The sequence below is a fragment of the Pleurodeles waltl genome, chromosome 7, assembly GCF_031143425.1.
Source record: "Pleurodeles waltl isolate 20211129_DDA chromosome 7, aPleWal1.hap1.20221129, whole genome shotgun sequence".
Classification (NCBI taxonomy): domain Eukaryota; kingdom Metazoa; phylum Chordata; class Amphibia; order Caudata; family Salamandridae; genus Pleurodeles; species Pleurodeles waltl.
In genome coordinates, this window is record NC_090446.1 from 901,851,670 (window position 1) to 901,873,285 (window position 21,616).

The 21,616-nt window shown below is 44.3% G+C and overlaps 1 protein-coding gene across 2 annotated transcripts in view; it reads right to left on the reverse strand.

Moving 5' to 3' along the window:
- Positions 1-21,616, reverse strand: part of TBC1D9B (TBC1 domain family member 9B) — a 172,277-nt gene that overhangs the window by 34,501 nt on the left and 116,160 nt on the right. The window contains exons 15-19 of one of the 2 annotated variants that reach the window (XM_069199509.1): positions 21,514-21,582; positions 19,595-19,838; positions 18,074-18,139; positions 17,700-17,771; positions 15,686-15,736 (exon numbers count right to left, since the gene is read on the reverse strand). In XM_069199509.1, coding sequence (XP_069055610.1) covers positions 15,686-15,736; positions 17,700-17,771; positions 18,074-18,139; positions 19,595-19,838; positions 21,514-21,582 — 502 coding nt within the window. The remainder of the gene's footprint in view (positions 1-15,685; positions 15,737-17,699; positions 17,772-18,073; positions 18,140-19,594; positions 19,839-21,513; positions 21,583-21,616) is intronic. The other variant, XM_069199510.1, reaches the window with a different exon arrangement.

Here is a 21,616-nt window from a genome sequence, read left to right on the forward strand (position 1 = left end):
ATGACACCCTCATCCACTATTTGTTGGACACACACCACAAAATTAATAGCCTCTAACCACCATTGAATCTAAGAAAACTACGTCATTCCAACTAACTGCACCATGCATTATCAAATTTCACCACACATGAATGTGAACAAAGAAGTTAAACAGATATCCTTTTACAATGAATTTTATACTTATGTAACATTTTTCTATACTGCAGCTGTACCATAAAGGCATTGGTATGCTGTACAAAGAATGATTGAAAGTGAGTAATAATAAAAGAGCATCAAGCAGTCTTTAGCATATGAAAAATGACATTAAAGACAGTTCAGTGGAGCTGGAAAATTTGAGTTTTCAAGAATTTCCTGAAAGGAAAATAGAATGGGAAAGAAGTGCAAGTTATCTGGAAATAAGCTACATGACGTTGCTACACTGGTAAATGAACAGCTTTGAACCTGTGCTTTTATGAATCTAGCTTTTACAAGAAGGTCTTGCTTTTGAGGCAAAGTTGCCTCCACCACAAAAAAAGGTTAAATTATGAAGGACTTTTAGGTGACTGCTTTGAAGGTACTGCTGCTTATTTTGAATTTGATAGTGATGTTAATGAAGAGTAAAGGTGACTGGCTAATATTTGGGAAGCATATTCAAATTTTTCTGTGGAAGAGGGGATTCTTTCCACTGAATGGAAACGGTCTTAGTGTGGCGAGCTATAACTGAGGAATGCCCACTAGTATTTCCAAAGTTCAGACCTTAGAAATTTAAAGCATGGACTAATGATTTCAGCCGGGCAGAAATGAACACAATTTACTTTCTTTATAGGATCAAGGTGGAAATAGGTGGATTTGGCAATTCTGTTTATGTTAGGGATAAGGAGGAAGGTAGTGTCAAAAATGAAGCCGAGGGATTAAGTGGCGAGGTTCAAGAAAGGAAATCTGTGGTATCCCTTATAGGGAAGCTTAGTTCAGGATGTATTAAAGAAAATTTTAAAACAACACCTACATAGGCATGCTGAAAGGTGAGATTTGGTCCTGCAGTAAAGGATGACTCTTCAGTTAAGGCATCTGAAAACCAAACAAACCAGTTTTAAAGTAATGTGTTTGAAACTGGCAGTGACTTAGGGCTGTATAAGCCTTAAACAATTATATCAGATTTTCTCTGCTTCAGGTCCAGCCTTGCTATAATATTTTGCACTAATAGAAACTACTCAATCTCATGATTGGATAATCATCTCAGTTTGGCATTATGCATAGCTTGATGCCAACATCACTCATCACACCAACCCACATATTCCATTCAGATCAGCCTATGTTTGATCCTGGGAGGCATTTCGCACCGTTTTCATCTGTTCAAGGCTGAGCACAGACTGAGAGTTGGCATAGTTATGCTACCTGGGACAGGTAAAAGTAAAACTTTCAAAATGTTACTTTTACTTAATGTTTATTTAACATTTGACTTCACCACTGGATTGGATTTTTAATTACTTTTAAAAATAGTTGTTTAATTATTTAGCAAGTCCCATTCCGAGAATCAGTATTAGAATCTTAATCAGTGCTCTGGTTTTCAACATAGGACAGCTAGGCCTGCCACAGTGAAAATAGCATTTTGGCCTTGTCACTGTAGGCACATTGTATCATAATGTTTCTACATGTCCCACCTTTAAATTCCATGCACCCTGCCTTGTGGGCTACAAGGCTTATATAAGTGTGACTTTACTAACATTTAAAAGGGAGATTAACAGCTGCTAAAAGGATATTTTAACAGGTTGCACTGCTGCAGTGTGCTGTACACGGTAGGCCTGAAGTCACGTTTTCTTTTATCATATTAGCGGATGGCACAATAAGTGCTGCAATCCACAGGTGATAGATAACTTTTCATACTAAGGATGCAATTCTGTATTCTGGTACTAGGCAATTTAACCATGTTTAAAGTAAAAGCACAGGGACTTTACCACTTGTTAGCAGGGATAAAGTTCACGGAATTCTAACGCCAGCAAAAAATATAGGGTTCAACACAAGGCAGAAATTGGAGATGACTGCACAGTGTTGATGTGTTCTTAAGGGGTTATCCTATACTTGCCTATGGAATACGGGGAATTCACAAGCTTGAATCATTCCCCGTCATCGAGATGGGAGTCACCGGTGTAATTTAAAAACTAAGCTCAATTGCATATAAAGCTCCAAAAGTAGTAGGCCTCTAACTTAGAAACATATCACAGTCGTTTTGTAAAAAAGGACCAAACTTAAAAGAAAACCAATCAGCTCACACCACCCTCTAGAACCTTCCTATGAGGAGCTGTCTTCCCTCAGATTTTCCAAGCACAAGTGCTGCAATACAGATAGTCCTGAGGAAATGAAGATGGGCTCCTCAGGGGAGGTGGGTGGGTCGCATGTGAATCTATGAAAGTGCCCAATACTGGAGAACTACAGTTACAGGTAAGTAACTTATTCCTTACTCCAGTATTGGAACTTTCATAGATTCACATGCTTGAATCAGAATAGTAAGCAGTGAATAACACATTTTCGACATACATACATATAGTTACACAGCACTCTGAAATGCGAACCGGCATGACAATATGCACATAAACTTTCTTTACGATCTACAGCCTGGGGAGTAGGAATTACTTTTAAAGAAAATGTGAGATAATACAGAATAAACGGATGGAGGGAAGGAAATATTTAGCTTCATCATTGGAACAGGTTTCTAAGGACTGCTTGCCTGACAGCTGCATCCCAAAGTGACTCTGGGTCCAAGGAGCAGTGCTACATGAAGGTGTGAGTTGTCCTCCATGTCGCAGCCTGACAGATGTCCTGAATCAACACACCTGCGAACAGCGCACAGGACGCAGATATAGCTCTGGTAGAATGCGCTCTCACACTTGTTTGCAACAGTCTACTTGCCTTCTGATGGCAGAAAATGATTGCGTCCTTAATCCATCCATCTGTTTAGTCAGAGTGTCCTTGCCTAGCGGCACTGAAAGCTACAAATAACTGATTGGACTTCCGAAATGACTTTGTTCTGTCCAGATAGAATTTTAGGCACCTTTTAAGATCGAGTGAATGCAGGGTCCTTTCTGCAGTAGTTTGAGGGTTCGGGAAGAAACATTTTAACACCTCTGGTTCGTTGATGTGGAATTCTGAAGGCACCTCAGGAATGAATTTGGGATTGGTGCGTAGAATTGCAAAAAAGGTTCTTGTATAGTGAAAGCTTGAATTTCACTAACCCTTCATGTCGAAGTAAGGGCGAGAAGGAGAGCTACCTTCCAAGTGAGGGACTTAGGGCCATATGTACGAACACTTTTTCCCATGGACACAGAACGGGTAAAAACCTTTGCTACATCTGGCCGTTGATGTCTGCCCTGTGGAGGGGCTCAAAGGGCTCCTTCATGAGCTGGCCAAGAACGATGTTAAGTTGCCATGCTGGAGGTGGAGGTTTCACTGGAGGAAAGAATCTGAAGAGACCTTTCAAGAATTGCTTGACTAATCCCAGGGAACAGAAGGATGGTTTACCTGGTATCCTTCTGTATCGGGAAATAGCTGCCAAACGGACTATAACTGATGAATGGCCAAGTCCAGAACACGCCAGCTGCAAGAAGTACTTCAACACTGCCTCTGGAGAGAGGGTGTACTTTCTAGGTTTCACACCACAAACAAAATCGCTTCCACTTTAGGCGGTATGATTTAATGGTGCTAGCTGCCCGTGTCTTAGTTAGCACTTCCCTGCCCTCAGCTGGTAGGTCTAAATGTCCGAGTTCGTTGAATTCAGGAGCCATGCGCACAAACTCAGAGACTTGGGATCCAGATGCCTTACTTGTCCCCGGTTGATGATAAGCAGCTCTGGAATTGGTCTGATCCTGATGGGTGGACAAGCAGACTGGAGAAGTAACTCTGTGTACCACGCTTGGGCTATCGGGATCATCTGGCAGGGTTCCGACTTCATCTTCCTGATCACTCTTGCGAGGAGAGGGATCGGAGGAAAGGCGTATGCATAGATCCCAGACCATGCGATCGAAAATGCATCCCCCCATGATCCCGGTTGGTGATGCCAACTTGTGTAATGTTGGCATTTGGCGTTCTGGGAGGATGCGAACAGATCCCAATTTGGTTTTCCCCACTGGGCAAATATTCCATCTAATGTCTGCTGGTCTAATTACCACTCGTGAAGTGATGTTGCCAACCTGCTCAACAAATCCGCAATGGTATTCTGTAGGCCTGGGACATGCTCCGCTGTTATGTGGACTGAGCGGTGAATGCACCATTTCCAGATGGTCTGCGCCTCTCGAGAGAGCAGGTGGGAATGTGTTCCTCCTTGCTTGTTGAGGTAGTGCATTGTGGTGGTATTGTCTGTTCTGACAAGCACTGTTGACCCTTGAATCCTCAGAAGGAAGGCTTGCAAGGCATAATAGACCGCTCTCAGCTCGAGAAGGTTTATGTGGAAAAGATGGTGAGAAAGGGGCCATTTGCCGCTCACCCGAAGGTCTTGCAGGCATGCACCCCATCCGGTGAGTGATGCATTCATCGTTACAATCATTTGAGGAATCTGCAGTAAGAAGTTGAGACCTTTTGAAATGTTTTCGGGAGTTGTCCACTAATCGAGAGAGTGGACCATGTGCAGTGTTATGAGGACCGTGTCCTTGTAGGATCCTTGCGCCTGCGTCCATTGTTTGTCCAGCTCCTCTTGAACTGGACACATGCGCAGCCGACAGTAGGGAATGAGGCTTATGCATGACGACATCATGCCTAGTAAGGACTTGTACTGACAAACTGAAAGACACCTTTTTCTTTGGAATCGTTTCGCTAGGGAGATTAACTTGGTCTGCCTGTCCAGCGTTGGATAGGCTTTGGCCTGTTGCGTGTCTAATATAGCCCCTAGGAAGGCTAACCGAGTCGAAGGTTGAAGGAATGATTTTTTCTTGTTTAGAGTAAGGCCTAAGTCCTTGCAAAGGAGCACAGCCGCCCCCGACTGACTTTCATGCGGATTGGACATCTGGAGCTTTCACTAGCCAGTCTAGATAAGGAAAAACCTGGTGCTTCTTTCTCCTTAGGTAGGCTGCCACTGGGGCCAAACATTTGGTGAAGATTCGTGGTGCTGAACATGGCCCAAAGGGGAGGACTTTGAACTGGAAGTGTTTGCCGCTGGAATGGAAATATGGAAGTACGCGTCTTGAAGGTCTAGAGATGCCATGAAGTCTGCTCTGTTTAGAAGCTGGAGGACGTCTTGCAGGGTGACCATCTGAAATGTTGGTTTCTTGAGGTACTTGTTCAGCTCCCGCAAGTCAAGGATTCGCCTCCATAAGCGAGATTTTTTCTGAATGAGAAAGAAGCGGGAGTAGAAACCCTTCCCACTCTGGGAATATGGAACAGCCTCTATGGCCCCTTTCTTTAGCATGGTCGCTACTTCTAAGCGGAGCAGACGAAGATGTGCTTGTCGGGTCTGGGATGGAGACATTAATGGAGGAATCTAATTAAATTCCAACAGGTGCCCAAATCGAATTACATCCAGCACCCACTTGTCCTTCGGTATTTGCCACCAGCATTGGATATGATTCTTTAAGATCCCATGGAAGATTGTAGGAGAGGAAAGAGGAGGAACTGGTAGTAGGCAGTCATTGTATACGTGCAGACTCTTTAGATTGTTGCCCCGTCTTGTTCTTGTGGTAGGGCCTGGTGTAAGCCGCGGGAGGCGGTTGCCTCGGTTGATAATGTGGCCTAGAAGGTTGGAATGTGGTAGAGTAGGATGGATACTTATAGTGCTGGTATCCTCCGCGACAGGAAGGCTGACCTCTGCCCCTGGCTCCTCCAAAGGGCACTTTCCTGTACTGTAGAGTGCCCAATGATCTTTCCGTCTCCGTATCGGTCTTTATAGTCTGACGAGCGTTGTCGACGTGCATCCCAAAAAGCGCCTCTCCGTCATAGGGAAGATCCAAAATCTTTGTCTGCAACTCGGGGCGAAAGTTAGTGGCTTTGAGCCAACCCCGACGCCTCAAGACAGCTGACCCAGCCCAGCGAGCAGTCTAAAGCCCATGGTTGCGATATCAAGCGGGCAATCAACGATCTCCGCTGAAGATCGTTGGCCCTCCATGAGCATCTTTTTTGCTTCTGTTTTGGCACTCTCCGAAAGCTCTTCTAAGGATTGGGACATGTCTGACCAGAGCTGCCCATCATATCTACCAAGCAGAGCAAGGGAATTGGCCGCCCCTACCACAATAGCAGACATTGAGGAAAAACGCTTGCCAATGTTATCTCAGCGTCTCCCCTCTTCATCTGGCGGTGTTGTCAACGGTGTGGAAGGGTTTCTGGAGCGACGTTGGGCAGCTTGCTAAATCACAGAGTCGGTTTCGGGTGGCCTGAGAGGCAAGCGGGAGCATCATCAGTAGGCTGATATTTTTTGCCCAGCCTCGGCAGCACTGCAGGGATCGTTGCAGGATTTTGCATTATCTTAAAGCCCTGGCTCCAAACATGATCAATTATTGGTATAGCCCTGACCGCCTTTCTGTGAGGCTTCTTAAAATCGTAGAGAAAGCAATCCTGCTGAGTTGCAGTCATCAGAAGATCAAACAGTGTGGCTACTCGCTCAAGCATGTTATGAAAACCACTGATGTCTTCAGGTGGAGACTCTACAACAGGTGTCGCAGGAGATGCAGGCGCTGGTATGATATAACCATCCCACTCGTCATTCCCAGTCTGTATTTCTCCTTCCTCCGCATCCTCATCAGAAGAGACTTGCTGCATTGGTGTAGAAAGTGTAGAATGTTGTAGCCTTGGTGGAGTTGTATAATGTGGTTGATGGATCTGGGGAGCTGGAGGCTTAGCCCGAAGTATTGGTTGTTGCACCGATGAAGGCTCTGACGGAAAACGTTCCTTACAGTCCGCCAACATTGCTTGCAAGTCTGAAACCAACCCGGGGGAAGACCTACCAGCCCCAGCTGTTGCTGCTCATAATAGCATTGGTCATAGTATGAACCATCGTCATCCGAATACTTCTGGCATTCAACCCGTAACTGGGAAAGGATGCTGGCCACTCCAAAAATACCATCTCCTCTGAGTCATCCTCATCTAACAGGTGTGAAGGCAAAAGGCTCGAAACCTTACTAGGAGATGTTACTGAGGGCGTCAAATGGTATTTCTTTACCCTTCTTTGCGCAGCTTGGTCCGTCGACGAGAACAGAGGTAAGGAACATGGTCTCTGTACTGTTTTTGTAACCTTCACTGTTGACGAGAGATGAGATGCCGCCGACGGTGGTGGTGTCGACAAAATGATTGTTGGCGGTGGCATTGTCGACGATAACGCCGACGGATCGACCGTCAGACGATGGATGCGTCGACGGTTGTAGTCGACGATGCCGTTGACGGTTGTTGCTCCGTCGACGAAGCCATTGTCGGTAGAAGCATCGTCGACAAGGCCATAGTCAGCAGGGTCATCGCCGACAGGTGTTCCGTCGGTGGAAGCGTCAGAGGTATTGGCACCAGGGAGGTAAGTCTCATTGAAGAAGAGTGCTGCGATGGCGAAGAGATAGGGCGTGGCATCGACAAGTGTGACCAGACTGTCGATGAGGAGTCGGTCGTTGCCACTGACAGACGGTGTGACGACTGGATGTCGTCGTTAAGGCATGAGCCGTCGATGGTGCTACCTTCGATGATAATCCCGTCGACAGTGCAGAGACTGGCTTTTTGGAGGTATATTTTAGCTTGAATGGTGGTGTTGAAGGCTCAGAGACAGGCTTCTTTTTTATTTTAAATCTGAAGCTTTAGATGTCATCTTCTTTGATGGGGTACATATTTTTGAGGGCACTTCAGCTGATTTTGTTTTAAAGCCTTTCTGGGTGGCTTAAGCTTGTCTCTTCACAGGTGTTTTTACCATAGACACAGAAGAAGAGCCACTGTCCTCATCAGAAACTGGATTGTCTCTGGATTTCAGTTTTTATAGCTAAAGTAGAAGGCAGCCTTCTCTGTCCTTTAGTGTTTTAGCAGAAAAGGTCCTACATACCTTACAGTCTCTAGTTTTATGGCTAGGATAGAGACAATATGTGCAGTCCTTACACTGGTCTTCCACATGCAGTCTTTTCTTCATGCAGGTAGCACAGGCTCTAAAAAGCCCTTTCTTAGGTGTCTCTGACATGGTAGTTAGGTTGATGCACCTTGAATAACTCCTAAAGAGAAAAATAACCCAAATATCCTCAGAAAGGATTTCTGAGAGAAAAACTGAGCAGAGCTCAAGTGAGGCTCCTTAGGACGACGTGCGGTGGAAAATCTGAGGGAAGACAGTTTCTCACAGGAGGGTTCTAGAGGGTGGTGTGAGATGATTGGTTGTCTTTTTTGTTTGGTCCTTTTTACAAAATGACTGTTACATGTTTCTAAGTTATAGGCCTACTACTTTTGGAGCTTAATATGCCATTTGACAAAGTTTTTGATTTACACCGGGGACTTCCATCTTGATGACGGGGAATGATTCAAGCATGTGAATCTATGAAAGTTCCAATACTGGAGTAAGTCTGCATTTTATACTCAGACATTTTGTCCCAGTTGCAGCCGTTAGACCATATTATTGTCAGAAATAGGCACTTTCAGTGAAAGGTAAGGTGCTCCATCATGGAGTTTCCTACACCAACATTTTTACTCTATTGCTCTCTTTCTTTTGTGTCACTACTAGTGCACAGCCTGCTGATGTTTGCAAACCTCTTATGGCATGTCATCATAATCGCTGCATCTTTTGCTATTCTACAATTTTCAAGCCACAAATCTGTAAACTGTTTCAGGCTTGGAAGCTGGGATTTAGTTGTATCTGGCAAGGGATATATGCTGTTAAAGGGCTCTGTGAAGAAGTACAATATGGGCAAAAGTGGTGCTGCTCCAACATGTTGTGGCCTTGGCATCTGAAACAGGAAGCTTCAGTGGGGATGTCACTCTAGCATAAATAACTGTGACTCTTTGTTAAAAAAAAAAAAAAAAAGGAAAACGCTTGTAGTATATGCCACTGTTTCATCCAGTAGACATTTTTGTGGTAACTTCCCATCCTCTTCCCATGACAGTTTCACCACTAGATTAAAAAAAACACTTAAATCGAAATGTAGGCATTTTAACACGATTCATATCCTTTCAGATGCATTTTGGTTTACAAGCACAAACAATAGATTATACATGGTGATGCACTCCCATTGAAAAACCTGCATCAACCAGCGAGGGGACACATTCCCCATGGGTGTCTTTTCAGCACCAATACCTCCTTTAATGCCGAAGGCTATTTTGGCATCAAAAGGCATTTTAATATCGAGGACTCCTTCAACCCAGATGGTGAGGTAATCAATTAAGGTGATGGTTAATACAGTTCTCTACAACTGATGTTCTGTTCCCAATACCTGTCAGTTTTCATCTTTTAGTTGCATTGCTCTTCATATTGTGTTCATTCCAGCCTTTATTTTATCTATGAGGAACCTTCTGTCTTACCAAAATGCAGTAATCACCAAAGATGGAATAGTTGGTGTAGCATCAAGATTCATACATCAGGGAATATAAATCCAATCATAGTCTATTTAAATCACCAATACTGCCAAGTAAAAATGGTATAATGGTACAGTCCTTCAAGTAATTAAAGAAAGTCCCGGTTTCTTGACCATAACTCATTGACAAGTCATCATTTGAGACTCTTGGTACGAGCACCAGGCTGATCAAAAACATATTGTTCTCCTTAAATTAGATGCTGAAAAGGCTTTTGATCAAGCCAAGCAGTGTTTTTCAAGAACCTGTAGAGCAAAACAGTGCAAGGACAAAATATGAAACAATATTTTAGCTAATTGTGTTAGCCCACTACAAAAAGAAAGCATATGGTGAATTCACCAGAAATATAATACTGACTGGAGGCACAAGACAGGGGTGTTCTCTTTCTCCCATGCTCTGCACAATCTCGTCAGAATCCTTAGTCCACAAGATCATGTCCATCCGAAAACCAATGAGCTCGAAACACAAAGTGGAATCCATAAACGTACATCATTTTCCAATGACATCCCCTGCTTTCAGACAAATCCTGAATATTCTCCGCAAACGCTTTTGGGATAGATGCAATCTTTCTTGGCAGCTTATAGTTTTAAAATGAATTGATCCAAATTAATTTGCAAACTAGTCCTATAAAATATTTTGCAGTTTTCTACCCCAACTGAGTATCTTGACTAGGGGCGAGGCTTGGAGCCCAAGGCGTGAGGAGCGAAAGCGCAGAGCTCTGGCCGGGAACCCCTGTCTGAGCCCATCCTGCAACGATGGCCTAGGAGCCGCGGCAGCCTTGACTCCTCAAACCAGGATCCCTAACCGAGAACAGGTGGGGGGGACACACATCAGAAGCTATTTTGAGGAAAATGCGGCCACTGCCCCATCTCCCCAGATAATGTGGGACGCATTTAAAGTAGTAGTCAGAGGGAGATGCATAGCCTCATCGATGGGAATTCGGAAGGCACTACTAGGGGAGACCAAGACAGCTGAGTTACGCATGCTAGATAAACAAAGACCAGAGCGCCCTGAGCTGCAAAGGGAGGTGGGCGAGGCCAGAGAGAAGGTAGCGGAGTACACTGAGAGGGTCCGCTGCTTCGACTACAAAAATTATATGATAAGAGCCCATGCCGAGAGGGACAAAACGGACACGCTGCTAGCGTGGCTGGCCAACCCTTCAAAGAGAGGGACTTCCATCGTAGAGATCAGTACCCCCTGAGGACACAGATTATACCATCAGAAAAGGGAGTACTTCACCACCCTTTACACAAGCGTCACGGAGGGGGAAAGGGAAGACACACAAGCATTCCTAGAACCACTCCCACGCCGACGCCTCACTGAGGAAGAGAAATAAGCTACAGGAGGCAATACAGAGAAGACAGAAATCAGGGAAGCCATTTAGGGCCTAGCACAAGGGTAAATCCCAGGCACAGACGGACCACCCATAGAATTTTACGTCACGTACATTAATGAACTGGCCCCTAAACTAGCGCAGTTATATGGTGCGGTAAGAGAGCATAACTGCCTCCCAGATTCCACTAGAGAGGCGCTGATAATTCCATTGCTGAAAACGGTCAACCGGCTAATGACAGCTGAGCCCACAGGCCCCTATCCATGCTCAGCTCGGACTACAAGATTCTTAGTCCCATACTAGCAACAAGGTTACTGCCATTTATGACATGCTTGGTCCACACAGACCAGTCCGGGTTCATTCCCTACCGGAACACAGCTCAGAATAACCACCGTGCTTTCCGCATACTAGATGCGGACATACCAAACAAAAGAACTGCGACGATCCTTGCAGTGGACATAGAGAAGGCATGCAATAGCCTGGAATGGGAATACTTGTATGCAGTCCTAGAGCAAATGGAGCTTGGTGAGGGATTAATTAGCTGGACGCAGTTGCTATACACAGACCCTAACCGGGACTACCATATCTGAGCAATACAGAGTAGAAAGGGGCACAAGGCAGGGGTGCCCCCTCCCACCTTTGCTATTTGCATTGGCAATTAAGCCATTGGCTACCCAGGCGATGACTGCTACTTGGTACCTGGGACTACGGTACAAGGACTATCATCACAGAATAGCGCTCTATGGGGATGATCTACTTATGTTTCTATGGGACATGGGACCGGAACTAGAGGGAGCCCAGGCACTCTTAGCACAATTCGGCAGACTAGCAGGGCTACGAGTAAACTGGCAGAAATCCCATCCCTACCCACTTTCTACAAATAGTGACCCCACCCGAGATGCTGGGATATGTCTCTTGGGAACCTCGTTGCATGACCTACCCAGGAGTCAAGGTTTACCGCGCCAGGGCTGATATTCTAGAGGGCAACATTGGTAGCGCCATAAGGGCACTGAAAACGTCCATTGTCAGTAGATGAGAGGATAGCACTCATTAAGATGGTGGCGCTACCAAGACTCATACTATTTTGCGGTCTTGCCACTCTGGTTTCCTGCCACGCTCTTCAGTTAGCTGGGCTCCTTGAAAACAGCGTTCATATGGGGGGCTGGGAAATGCAGGGTGGCTCTCACCACACTGAAAAGACCGCGAGCGGAGGGGGGCCTGGCGGTCCTGGACTATGAATCAAACTATCTGGCAGCCCAATTGCAATGGCGGACCCAATGGACAGCAACGTGCCGACTACGAACAGACGGGGAGGCCTCAGTGATTCCTCCCCTCCCCAGGTTAGCTGACTTGCTCTTCTGGGCTACCCCGGAGGTTTGTGTCCTTCATAAATGTTGGAAGAGATGTCTCCAGAAGACTGACACTAGCACGCCTTACACACCTGATATCCTAATGACATGGCTAAGATGAATGTCCCATGAACGCAATTGGGGAGGACTGGCAACTTGGAAGGAGGCTGGGGCCACACGGATTGGAGATTTATACAGGGATGGAAGCCTGATGCCCTTTGAACACTTCAGACAGGAATATGATCTTTCACAAGCGGTCACCCACGCCATCCACACACATTGGCATATGGGAGGCCTAGAACCCCAGCCGCACATGGTCAGCAGTTATATAGTAACCACAGAAGGGACATACAAGGCCATAACCGGTATATATGGGGCAATTCGTAGAGGAGCAATGCGCCCACTATAATGCCTACGAGGGAAGTGGGAGGCGGACCTGGGGATCCCGGTACCGGAGAAATCCTGGGAGCAGATACTAGAGAGGGCACCAAAGGTGTCTCGAAATGCTAGGTTTCAACTCATATACTTCTATGTTATACACAGAGCATATCTTACTCGGAGACGGTTTCGCGACCATCTCGGAGTGGCAGACGCAAGATGTCCACGCTGTGGGGGAAGCAGCGGTAGACTTTATACACATGATGTGGGCTTGTGCGAACTTAACCGAGTACTGGAGAGAAGTGACAACATATCTTCCACGCTGGACCACTGTCTCCTCCATTGGTTCCACCATACCCCCATAAACAAAGCCACTATTAAGTTGCAAGACCTTGCATACACCCTGGCCAAAAGAGAGAGAGAACAAAGAAATGGAAAAGACCGCTGGGCCCCAGCCTCCTTTTGCTGGAAGAGGGAATCAGAGTTCTGGACAGAATACGAAAGCTTAGTACTGCAACGAGAACTCAAGCAGGGCAGGAGCTCCCCATAGCTAACGCTTGCTTGGGAACAGCTGGTTGCAGCCCTGCAAGATGAGACTAGGATATCCCTTACTGAATCTAAAGAACCTGCACCATCAACCACAACCTAAGAATGCACAGCTCATAAAACAGGGAGAGAATTAGCACAAAGGGCAAATGGCCCACAAGCTTATTACCACTGGAACGCCAAGCAGCACAGCGGAACAATGCAGGAGCTTGCACGCATGGCACATAACAGGCTATGGGTCGGGCGGGGGAGCGGCATGGCTGGGTGGAGGGAGGGGGTGCATCAGAACATTGATACTCTACACAATATGGTTATTGAATAAGACGCCAAAGCTATAACCTAGCTTTAGCAACATATGAGCAAACATTAGAATCTAGGCCACACCGAGGGCAGGGAAATTGAAACACTGACAGAAGCCTCACCTAGACTACACAGCCAAGTATGACGGGGCCTACGGAATACAACTAATCATTTTGAGACAATGTTTGTAATCAATAAAGTCGCCACATTTAATAATGATTGATGGAAATTCATAAATGCTGTGGACATAAATGTATAAGGGTTGAGAGATTATACAGTTATGAAGAGGAATGTAGTTGTACTAAAATTTCAATACAATCTGTTAAAAAAAAAAAAAAACTAAGTACCTTGACTATATGAACCACTCCCCACAAGTGAGGCACACTATATACAGATGTGGCCAGCTGGAATTTCTTTCGCGCGGCATGGTAGCCACCATCAAAATTACCGTCATTCCACGTTTGCCTTCCAGTGTTCAAACACTGCCTACTTTTAGTCACTAGTCCACCATCCAAACAATACAACACAAATTCATAGACTTCTCTTGGAATAACACATTTCACAGAATGCCAGATGGATGTTATTCAAACAGGTCATAGCTGCATGAACAACAAAAACTATGAGAAAGCAGCTCAAATATGTTCAGTATTAGAGTGTCAAATCTATCTCATACTAAGCCTTGGGTCAGAGTTGAACAAAACAGAACATCAATATCCTTTCAATATAAACGTAGGTATCTCCCACTAGTTGTACTACCATTAGATGTGATGCTACTGATATGTTGGTTAGGTGAGACCAAGTCACCACATGTCCCTTCTCAATGACACGGACTGCCTGACCAGAATTTCACAGCAAGAACATGTGACACTGCTTTACAAAAGCTAAGACATAAGTATACCCCCTAAGGTGATCATAATTAGAAAACAAAACTAAACATGACCAAACGTGTTGAAGAATTTGATCTGTCTTCTAGAACTAATTTCCTTCTAATTCAACTTTTGCAGTTTACCAAGACCAAAAGCTGTAAATTAAGTGGGAGTAGTGATAAGACGCTCATCAAATCCTTTCTTTCTCAACATCAAGTAGAAAAAGGTCCTTTCAGTCTCTTTTTTTAACCTCTGGAAGGTAACCAAGCAAACCATTACCAAAAATAGTGGGAGAGCGAGTTTATCGTAGATGTTGGTGAAGCCACCTGTTGATTATACGGTTGAAGTATGTGAAGTAGTCAATATGCAAACAGGATATGGGAAACTCTTATAAAATCTTCATGAGATGGTACTCAGTACAGCGAGGTTTGGCTTTTCAAGACATTGTTGGAACTAGTTGTAAAGTGTCATGTGCCATTGCACATATGTAGTGGCACCATAAAGGACATCATATATAGGCACACTATCGCTAATTTCATTAGTTTTATTGTTGGGCTTTACAGCGAATACTCACTTTCGACACTCAAGTGGCAATTGTTCACACCCATGTAGTTAGCTGGAGGGCATGCTGTTGCTCAATTCTGAAGGCTCCCAACCCTCCGGCTTTAGGTACGAGGTGGGCAAAATTGTAGAAGATTTTTGCTTTGGAAAAATTGATGGTGACTACCGATTACAGGATGAAGATATTAAATCAGGGTTGGGCACTTTGAATGTCATAAGTAAAAGCAGTGTTTGTTTAAAAAAAAAAAAAAGTGCCTTGTTTCTCTTCAAGAAGCCCCATTGCCCATGTCAGTGATGCCAATGACAGTACCAACACAAATACTAACTATCACACTCTTATATGTGAGACAGTGCAGATTATTCCCAGCCCTCAAAGATATACGAGTGGCTTGGGCAAGTATTTATACATTTGTAATGTATATTCAAGTAATAAACAACTTTTGTTGTGCTTATCTCTAAATTAGACAGAGTCACCATATGATAGATTGTCATTAAGTGCCAGTGTTAACTATTAAGTGCTGGTGCCGAGCTCAGCAAACCACCGGCTCAAATTAAGCACTGAGTAAAATGGAGGAGATTAGACTATCTGTATGGCTAGAATGTGCTTGCATGTATCTAATACCTGCTATCGTAAGCAAGGGTACAGCAACTGCTCATGTCTCTAATATCCTGCAGTTTAAGTCTTACTCTGTAAAATAAAGTATAATACATGGCAGTAGTTCACAATAACGAGAGGTGGAGATTATTTCTAGAAAAGTTGTTTACAGGTCACTCAGTATCAAGGAGTGGCTTAAAACATCTTGCCTACACCGGGTGGTGGTGACAAAGAAAGAAGCGTTCACTATGGAGCAGGTGAGAATTCAAGACACTAACCTTGGGACTCACAGTTCAGGAACAGCTCCAGCTCGGAGTCAAAAGGAGATGCTGCAGCCGACAAGAGAGTAACATATATACAGAGAGAAGACGAGAAGGGAGAGGGAAAGAGGGACGAGGAAGCAAAAAGACAAGAAAACAGTCAGAAAGAAGAAAACCTGAAAGGTACGGCAGGCATAGTGAGAACAACTAGGAGAGCCATGGTGGATGTAGAAGGTACAGGCATGGAAATTAAAGGAAGGGTGAGTTTGAGCAGGGTGAATGGAGGCAATGCAAAAGTGTAAAGGAAAGGCAGACAGTGTGAATACAAGCCAGGCAGGTAAGGAGAGAGTAAACAGGGTCCATGGTGTGACTGCAGGTGAGAGGAAAAGGGTGACTGCAGCACAAGGAGACTGAGTGAAAGCATACAAGCATGGTGAGAGATGGCACAGTAGTCAGGTGAAGATAAACCAATGAAATACAAACAGGGCAGACAGGCCGAATGACAGCGGATGAGAATAGCAGGCGTTTTCACAGAGCAACTACTCTCAAAAAAAGGAAATGTGGGCCCTTTACAGAATGCCTGACAGGAAATAATGTGATGGAGAATAACTTTAAAGTAGCACTTATCAGTGAACTGCATACCTCGAAAAGCATCCAAGCATCATAGGTCACAAAGCATTACGATTAACCAATAGACATATCTTTCATTCTAAAACCAGAAAAGGATTAAACTGTGCTGATCTTGTCGAAAGGGAAATAAATACCATATGTTGCAGTTTTTTTTACCACTTATTTAGAAGCATTGACATAAAAATACTATCTATGGCAGTAAAAACTGGCTAGGTGGCATACCCTAAATTGCTATTTTGTTTAGAGAATAAAGTGCCTCTAGTGCAATTCACTAGTGGTCTGTGGCTAAAGAGCAGAAACGAAACCTTGCAGATATAATCTTTTTAGCTGCTTACCACTAAACGCAGGAGAACTTTGTATGTCTTAATAAAAATCTTGCCTAGTAATCGAGGCCCAGATCTCCTCCTCTCAAAGCCTGCAGAGGTCAGAGAAACCAACTTCCCGCTTCATCACTCCTTAAACAACTTCCTGGGACAGACAGGCAGAAAGACAAACACACACAAAATCCTTCCCCCCCCCTTTCCCTTCCCCTTCCCCTTCACTCCACCCACTCCCGCAAAACCAAGCCACATTAAACACACTGCAAAGTCTACAAATAGAATCCAGCATTTCAGCTGCAAAGTGTTTGGAACATTCACCCAGTATTCAACAACCCTACAAATGCACTCGACCAACTCACTGGTAATTCACTAACATTAATAATTGTAACAAACAAAGGGCAGATCCCTCAACCTCTTCCCGATAGCACTGGCAAACTCTCCTTCCGGCATAAAGAAGTTGAAAAATACCATGCCAAACTGAGCGTGATGTGTAGTGCTACTAAAGCATAATGGGTGTAACTGTTACTGCAGTCTGATGAAAAGTTAACCCACTCTGTTTCACTATCTACTGGGAGCAGAGTGAAAAGGTCAGCAGCTATGAATTTCCATTAATACCCAACAAGTTGCCATGTCCCTCAATTGCTTATTACTCTGTGCACTGAACAAGTGCTTGGAAGTGGCTGTAAGGTGACTATACAGTAGAAAACGAAATCAGTATATAAATGCACACCATTCTACAAGCAAGAAATTAGGTTATTGTGCTCTGCCAGCTACGTGATGCGGTCCTGCAGGAGAACGCTGTGTGGTTGTCTTGTGCGAGTGGTGTGATGTCCACCTGAGAGAATGGGGTGAAAGCAAAAGAGCAAGCTGGCTTGGCATAGCTTCTTGTATGTACTGACACTGCCTTGTTACAGGGGCTGATACAGACTACCTTTTCAATTCACATGGTGTAAACAGACGTACAACATTACAGTCTGAACAGGTGCAGCATTGCACCTGCTCCCTGAAGGAGTGAGAGTGACAATGACAATGTCTTTCCTTATAACCCACATACCCCGGCGCGCCAGAGCCGGCATGATTACCTATGATGCTGATATCCTCGGTAAAGTAGCTGGCGGCTTCCAGGGCAGACTCTGCTTCCTCAGGGTTGAGAGCTGCAACAAAAAATTGCGGTGGGAGAGGGTAAGGAACGATGAGCATGGAGGCCCAACACCAAATGGCATGAATGAAGGAAGGAAGGCAAAAGGCAGTATAGAAAAAACAAGGATTGTGAAAATAGCAGAGAGCAGAAAAAGGAAGGTAAGAATTACCACATATGAGCAAAAGGAAAATTGTTAACTCTTGCACAAGCTGAAGTGCCTACAGCGAGAAGTAAAGGTGTATAGGACAGTGCTTTCCACAGAAACTAAAGGTGTAACTGTGTCAGTAAAACATCAATAAGTAGTGCACTATTCACCAGGTGGCAGATGTAGCTTGTACAGGAACTTGAGCTTCTCTGTGAGATCCCCGTGGTACATTCCACCTGCAGAGGAAAGAGGAGAAAGGACCAGATACTTCATGTTAAATGCTAATATTCTAAACAGAAGAAAGCTTTGTTGCAGTGATCTCTGGTACTCTTTCCTTGAAAGCTAAATAAATTCAGAAGCAATATGCCCTCAATTACCAAGCATACCTGAGCTACAAACCATTGACTCACATACACATCTAAACAATGACAAAGTAATACTTTAGTTCAGTTTTATTTTATGAATCAAGGCTCTCTTAACAAATGTGTAATGCCTAGGTGTTGCATTTTTCCAAATACTCCTTTGAGCTGCAGTTTTGATTATTAAATTGTCTGTCCGATTCAACTCTCTGTTTGTGCAGAGTTCAGGGATAAATGGACTGAGGTTTCAAAGATTTCGCTTTTCAAACCGTGGATTCTTTCATGTTCAAATAGCCTATGCCTTGCATGGTGCAAAGAGACCTTCTTGGGGTGTTCGAACTCTCTACAAAATGTGGAGCCTGTTACCAATAAATTGCGGAAAGACCCTATAAAGATGAAATACAATTTACTGCTCTCAGTTTCTCACAAAAAAATCTTTCAATTAATGCATTCAAGATGCCAAGCTTCTTAAAACACCTCACCCTTAGATGGCAGACTCATGCTGTACCTTCGTGACACTTAGGGGGTTATTATAACTTTGGAGGAGGTGTTAATCCGTCCCAAAAGTGACGGTAAAGTGACGGAAATACCACCAGCCGTATTACGAGTCCATTATATCCTATGGAACTCGTAATACGGCTGGTGGTATACCTGTCACTTTACCGTCACTTTTGGGACGGATTAACACCTCCTCCAAAGTTGTAATAACCCCCTTAGTGTTATTAACTGGGGATAGATATTCATGAATGATTAGCCTCTAGAAAATCATTCAAGCCCGTACATAAAATGATTTGGGCATGACTCTTAGTACCATTACCCTGGTCTGATCTAGAGTAAAAAATGGATAACGCTATGGAATACTGTGTTCCATTTCAAGAAGCTTAAGATAATCATTGCGTGACAACAGCTATAATGTCCAGGCCCTTGATCTGCATTTCTCACCAATTATTCTCAACATGCATATGTGTGAAAACAGGAAATTCAAGCAAGTTAATACAGCAAAGGCTCCAGACTGAAGAATGTATGTACAGTTACAGGATATGGAAGTGGGCTCTGTGACCTACTCCAGAAACACAGAAAAATAAGTTCAAAAGCAGGCAAAACTAGGTTACAGGATACACTGCGTGTGTGTGTCTCTGACATATTCTGCACACATCCCACCCCAGAGTTCAAACTACGAAACAAGAGGGCAGGTGATATTTACACTCTATTCTTGCAGGACGCATACCAACGTACAACAGGGCAACAAACGCATAACCACAATAGCAGGCACAAAACATGGCTAAGAACCAGAAGATTCAGGAAGTGTACCAAAGCCACTGTCCCACCTACCTAGCCCCGTCACAAACTCCTTGAAATTGATGAGTGAATCCTTGTTCTGGTCCAGTAGGCGAAAGATCCGGCCTGCCAGAATTGAGGTGTGCTGGCCACATGACCAGGGGGTGAGGTGTCCCAGCAGATCTTGGAACTGTTCCTGGTCAATGCGGTACTGCTCCAGGTAGGGAAGGCTTGGGTCATGCCTAATGGCTGCTGCTGTTCCATTACCTCCCCAGTAACAGTTCATAAGGTGCTGTGTCTAAGACAAGGAAAACAATGGGACTATTTTTGGTTCTGTGAAACAGCAAACACTTTGACAGACAGAGCTGTATCAGTTTGGTGCTTATTTTCTTATACAAACATTAACTCCGACCTACATCACTTTTTTCCCTCATTATTCTGCACGTATTTCTATTTCAAGAGTGACACTAATGCACTCATGTGCTTAATGCTTTTCTGCACTTATGGTTTGAGAATTGTCAGCATTAGTGAAAGTCTCTGTTAAACAGAGGACCTAATTTTTTACACAGATTAAGTGCTGCAACTGTAGGAACCTCAATCGCATGCAGATGAGACACTGCATAAGCAGCAGCAACAGGAGTGCAAGTCTTAGGGGCCTGACGTGCCCCGACAGGGGTTACTATTTGTTTTTAGAGAAGCCTCACCTCTCCAGGAACAATCTGCAATATAGGAGCCATTTGATTTATGACGCAATGACTGACGTATTCTGATCCCAGAGTCTTAGCAAGATATAAAAAAAGGGAATTATGCTATACCAAACTAATACGTTTGTTTCAATTCGGCTTTGGGTTGGCAGATTTGATAGAGGTGTATATTCCTCCTTGGGCACCGCTAGGCCTGTGTTTAAAGGAACACTTTTGTGCAAACACTGCTTGCCATTTTTAGCGCTGTAAAAACAACCTATCATGTTATAATGGAACCACAAGACTCACTCCCTCGAGGAAACCAAAGAGTCACCAAAAGTAATGAGCAAGTAAGTATCCTGTCTCAAAACATAACTTAATTCTCACGGTGAGATTTTCATAAATTATAATTTTTGAAAATAAAGATACTAAGGCACCAGGCGATTTGGAACTGTTAGAAAGTCAGAATCAGAATTCAGAGCTCCCGATTTCACAGCCAGCATTTTAGCGCTAGATCACACCTGCTCCACTTTCCAAGTAAAGAATGTAGTCTACGGCAATACAGGATCGCAAACTGTCACCTGCGCTGTCATACACTAGGCCAAGTTCAATGTTTTGAAATGGCATCTCTTGCAACCAGGTGGTAGATCAGATTAGATGTTGATGCACTTGAGAGTACAATGATGGTGAGGTGGAAACTGGTGATTACTGGTGGGATTAGGAGAGAATGCGGAGTGAAAGGTACAGTGATGATTGGTAAATTGCATCAATTATAGTATTGGGAACTGGCGGCAGTGGGCGGGGTTGGACGTGTCTTAGTGTAATTCAACAGTTAGGTGGGTGTTGACATTGGGCATGCCGAAGAGGGCAGTCGGAGCAAGGAGAGAGGTCAAGGAAAGATGACAACTCAGACATGAGGGGAGGGAGTAGATGAAAACTAACAGTGGGACAGATGCTATGTACTGGGAAAAGTCTTAGTTAATGACCAAAGGCAAGAGCTGGGGAGGAATTATGACAATAGCATTGGTACCAGATCACACTAGACACAACAGTGGGAGGGGGCTTTCAGGTAAAGGCATGGATATATATACAATTCTTGGAGTGCAGAGATATTAGTGGGCAAAGGTTAGAGTCAGGCAAGGGTAGATGACCGTGATAAGAAGGGACAGTGGTCAGAGTAGCAGGCTTACCAAAAGAGAATGGAATAATAGGAAGTGAGGGTGATGGTGAGGGCATAAGATATGTTTGATTCAAGGTGACCTGAGATTCCTGTGTTCGATCGCAGCTTACCTTAAAAACCACATACAGTTCTTCTAACTCTTCCATGGAGAAGCCCAAGTCGGTTGCTACTGCCCGGACCTTCAAAGGAGGTAGAGGGGGAGAAACAGAATTA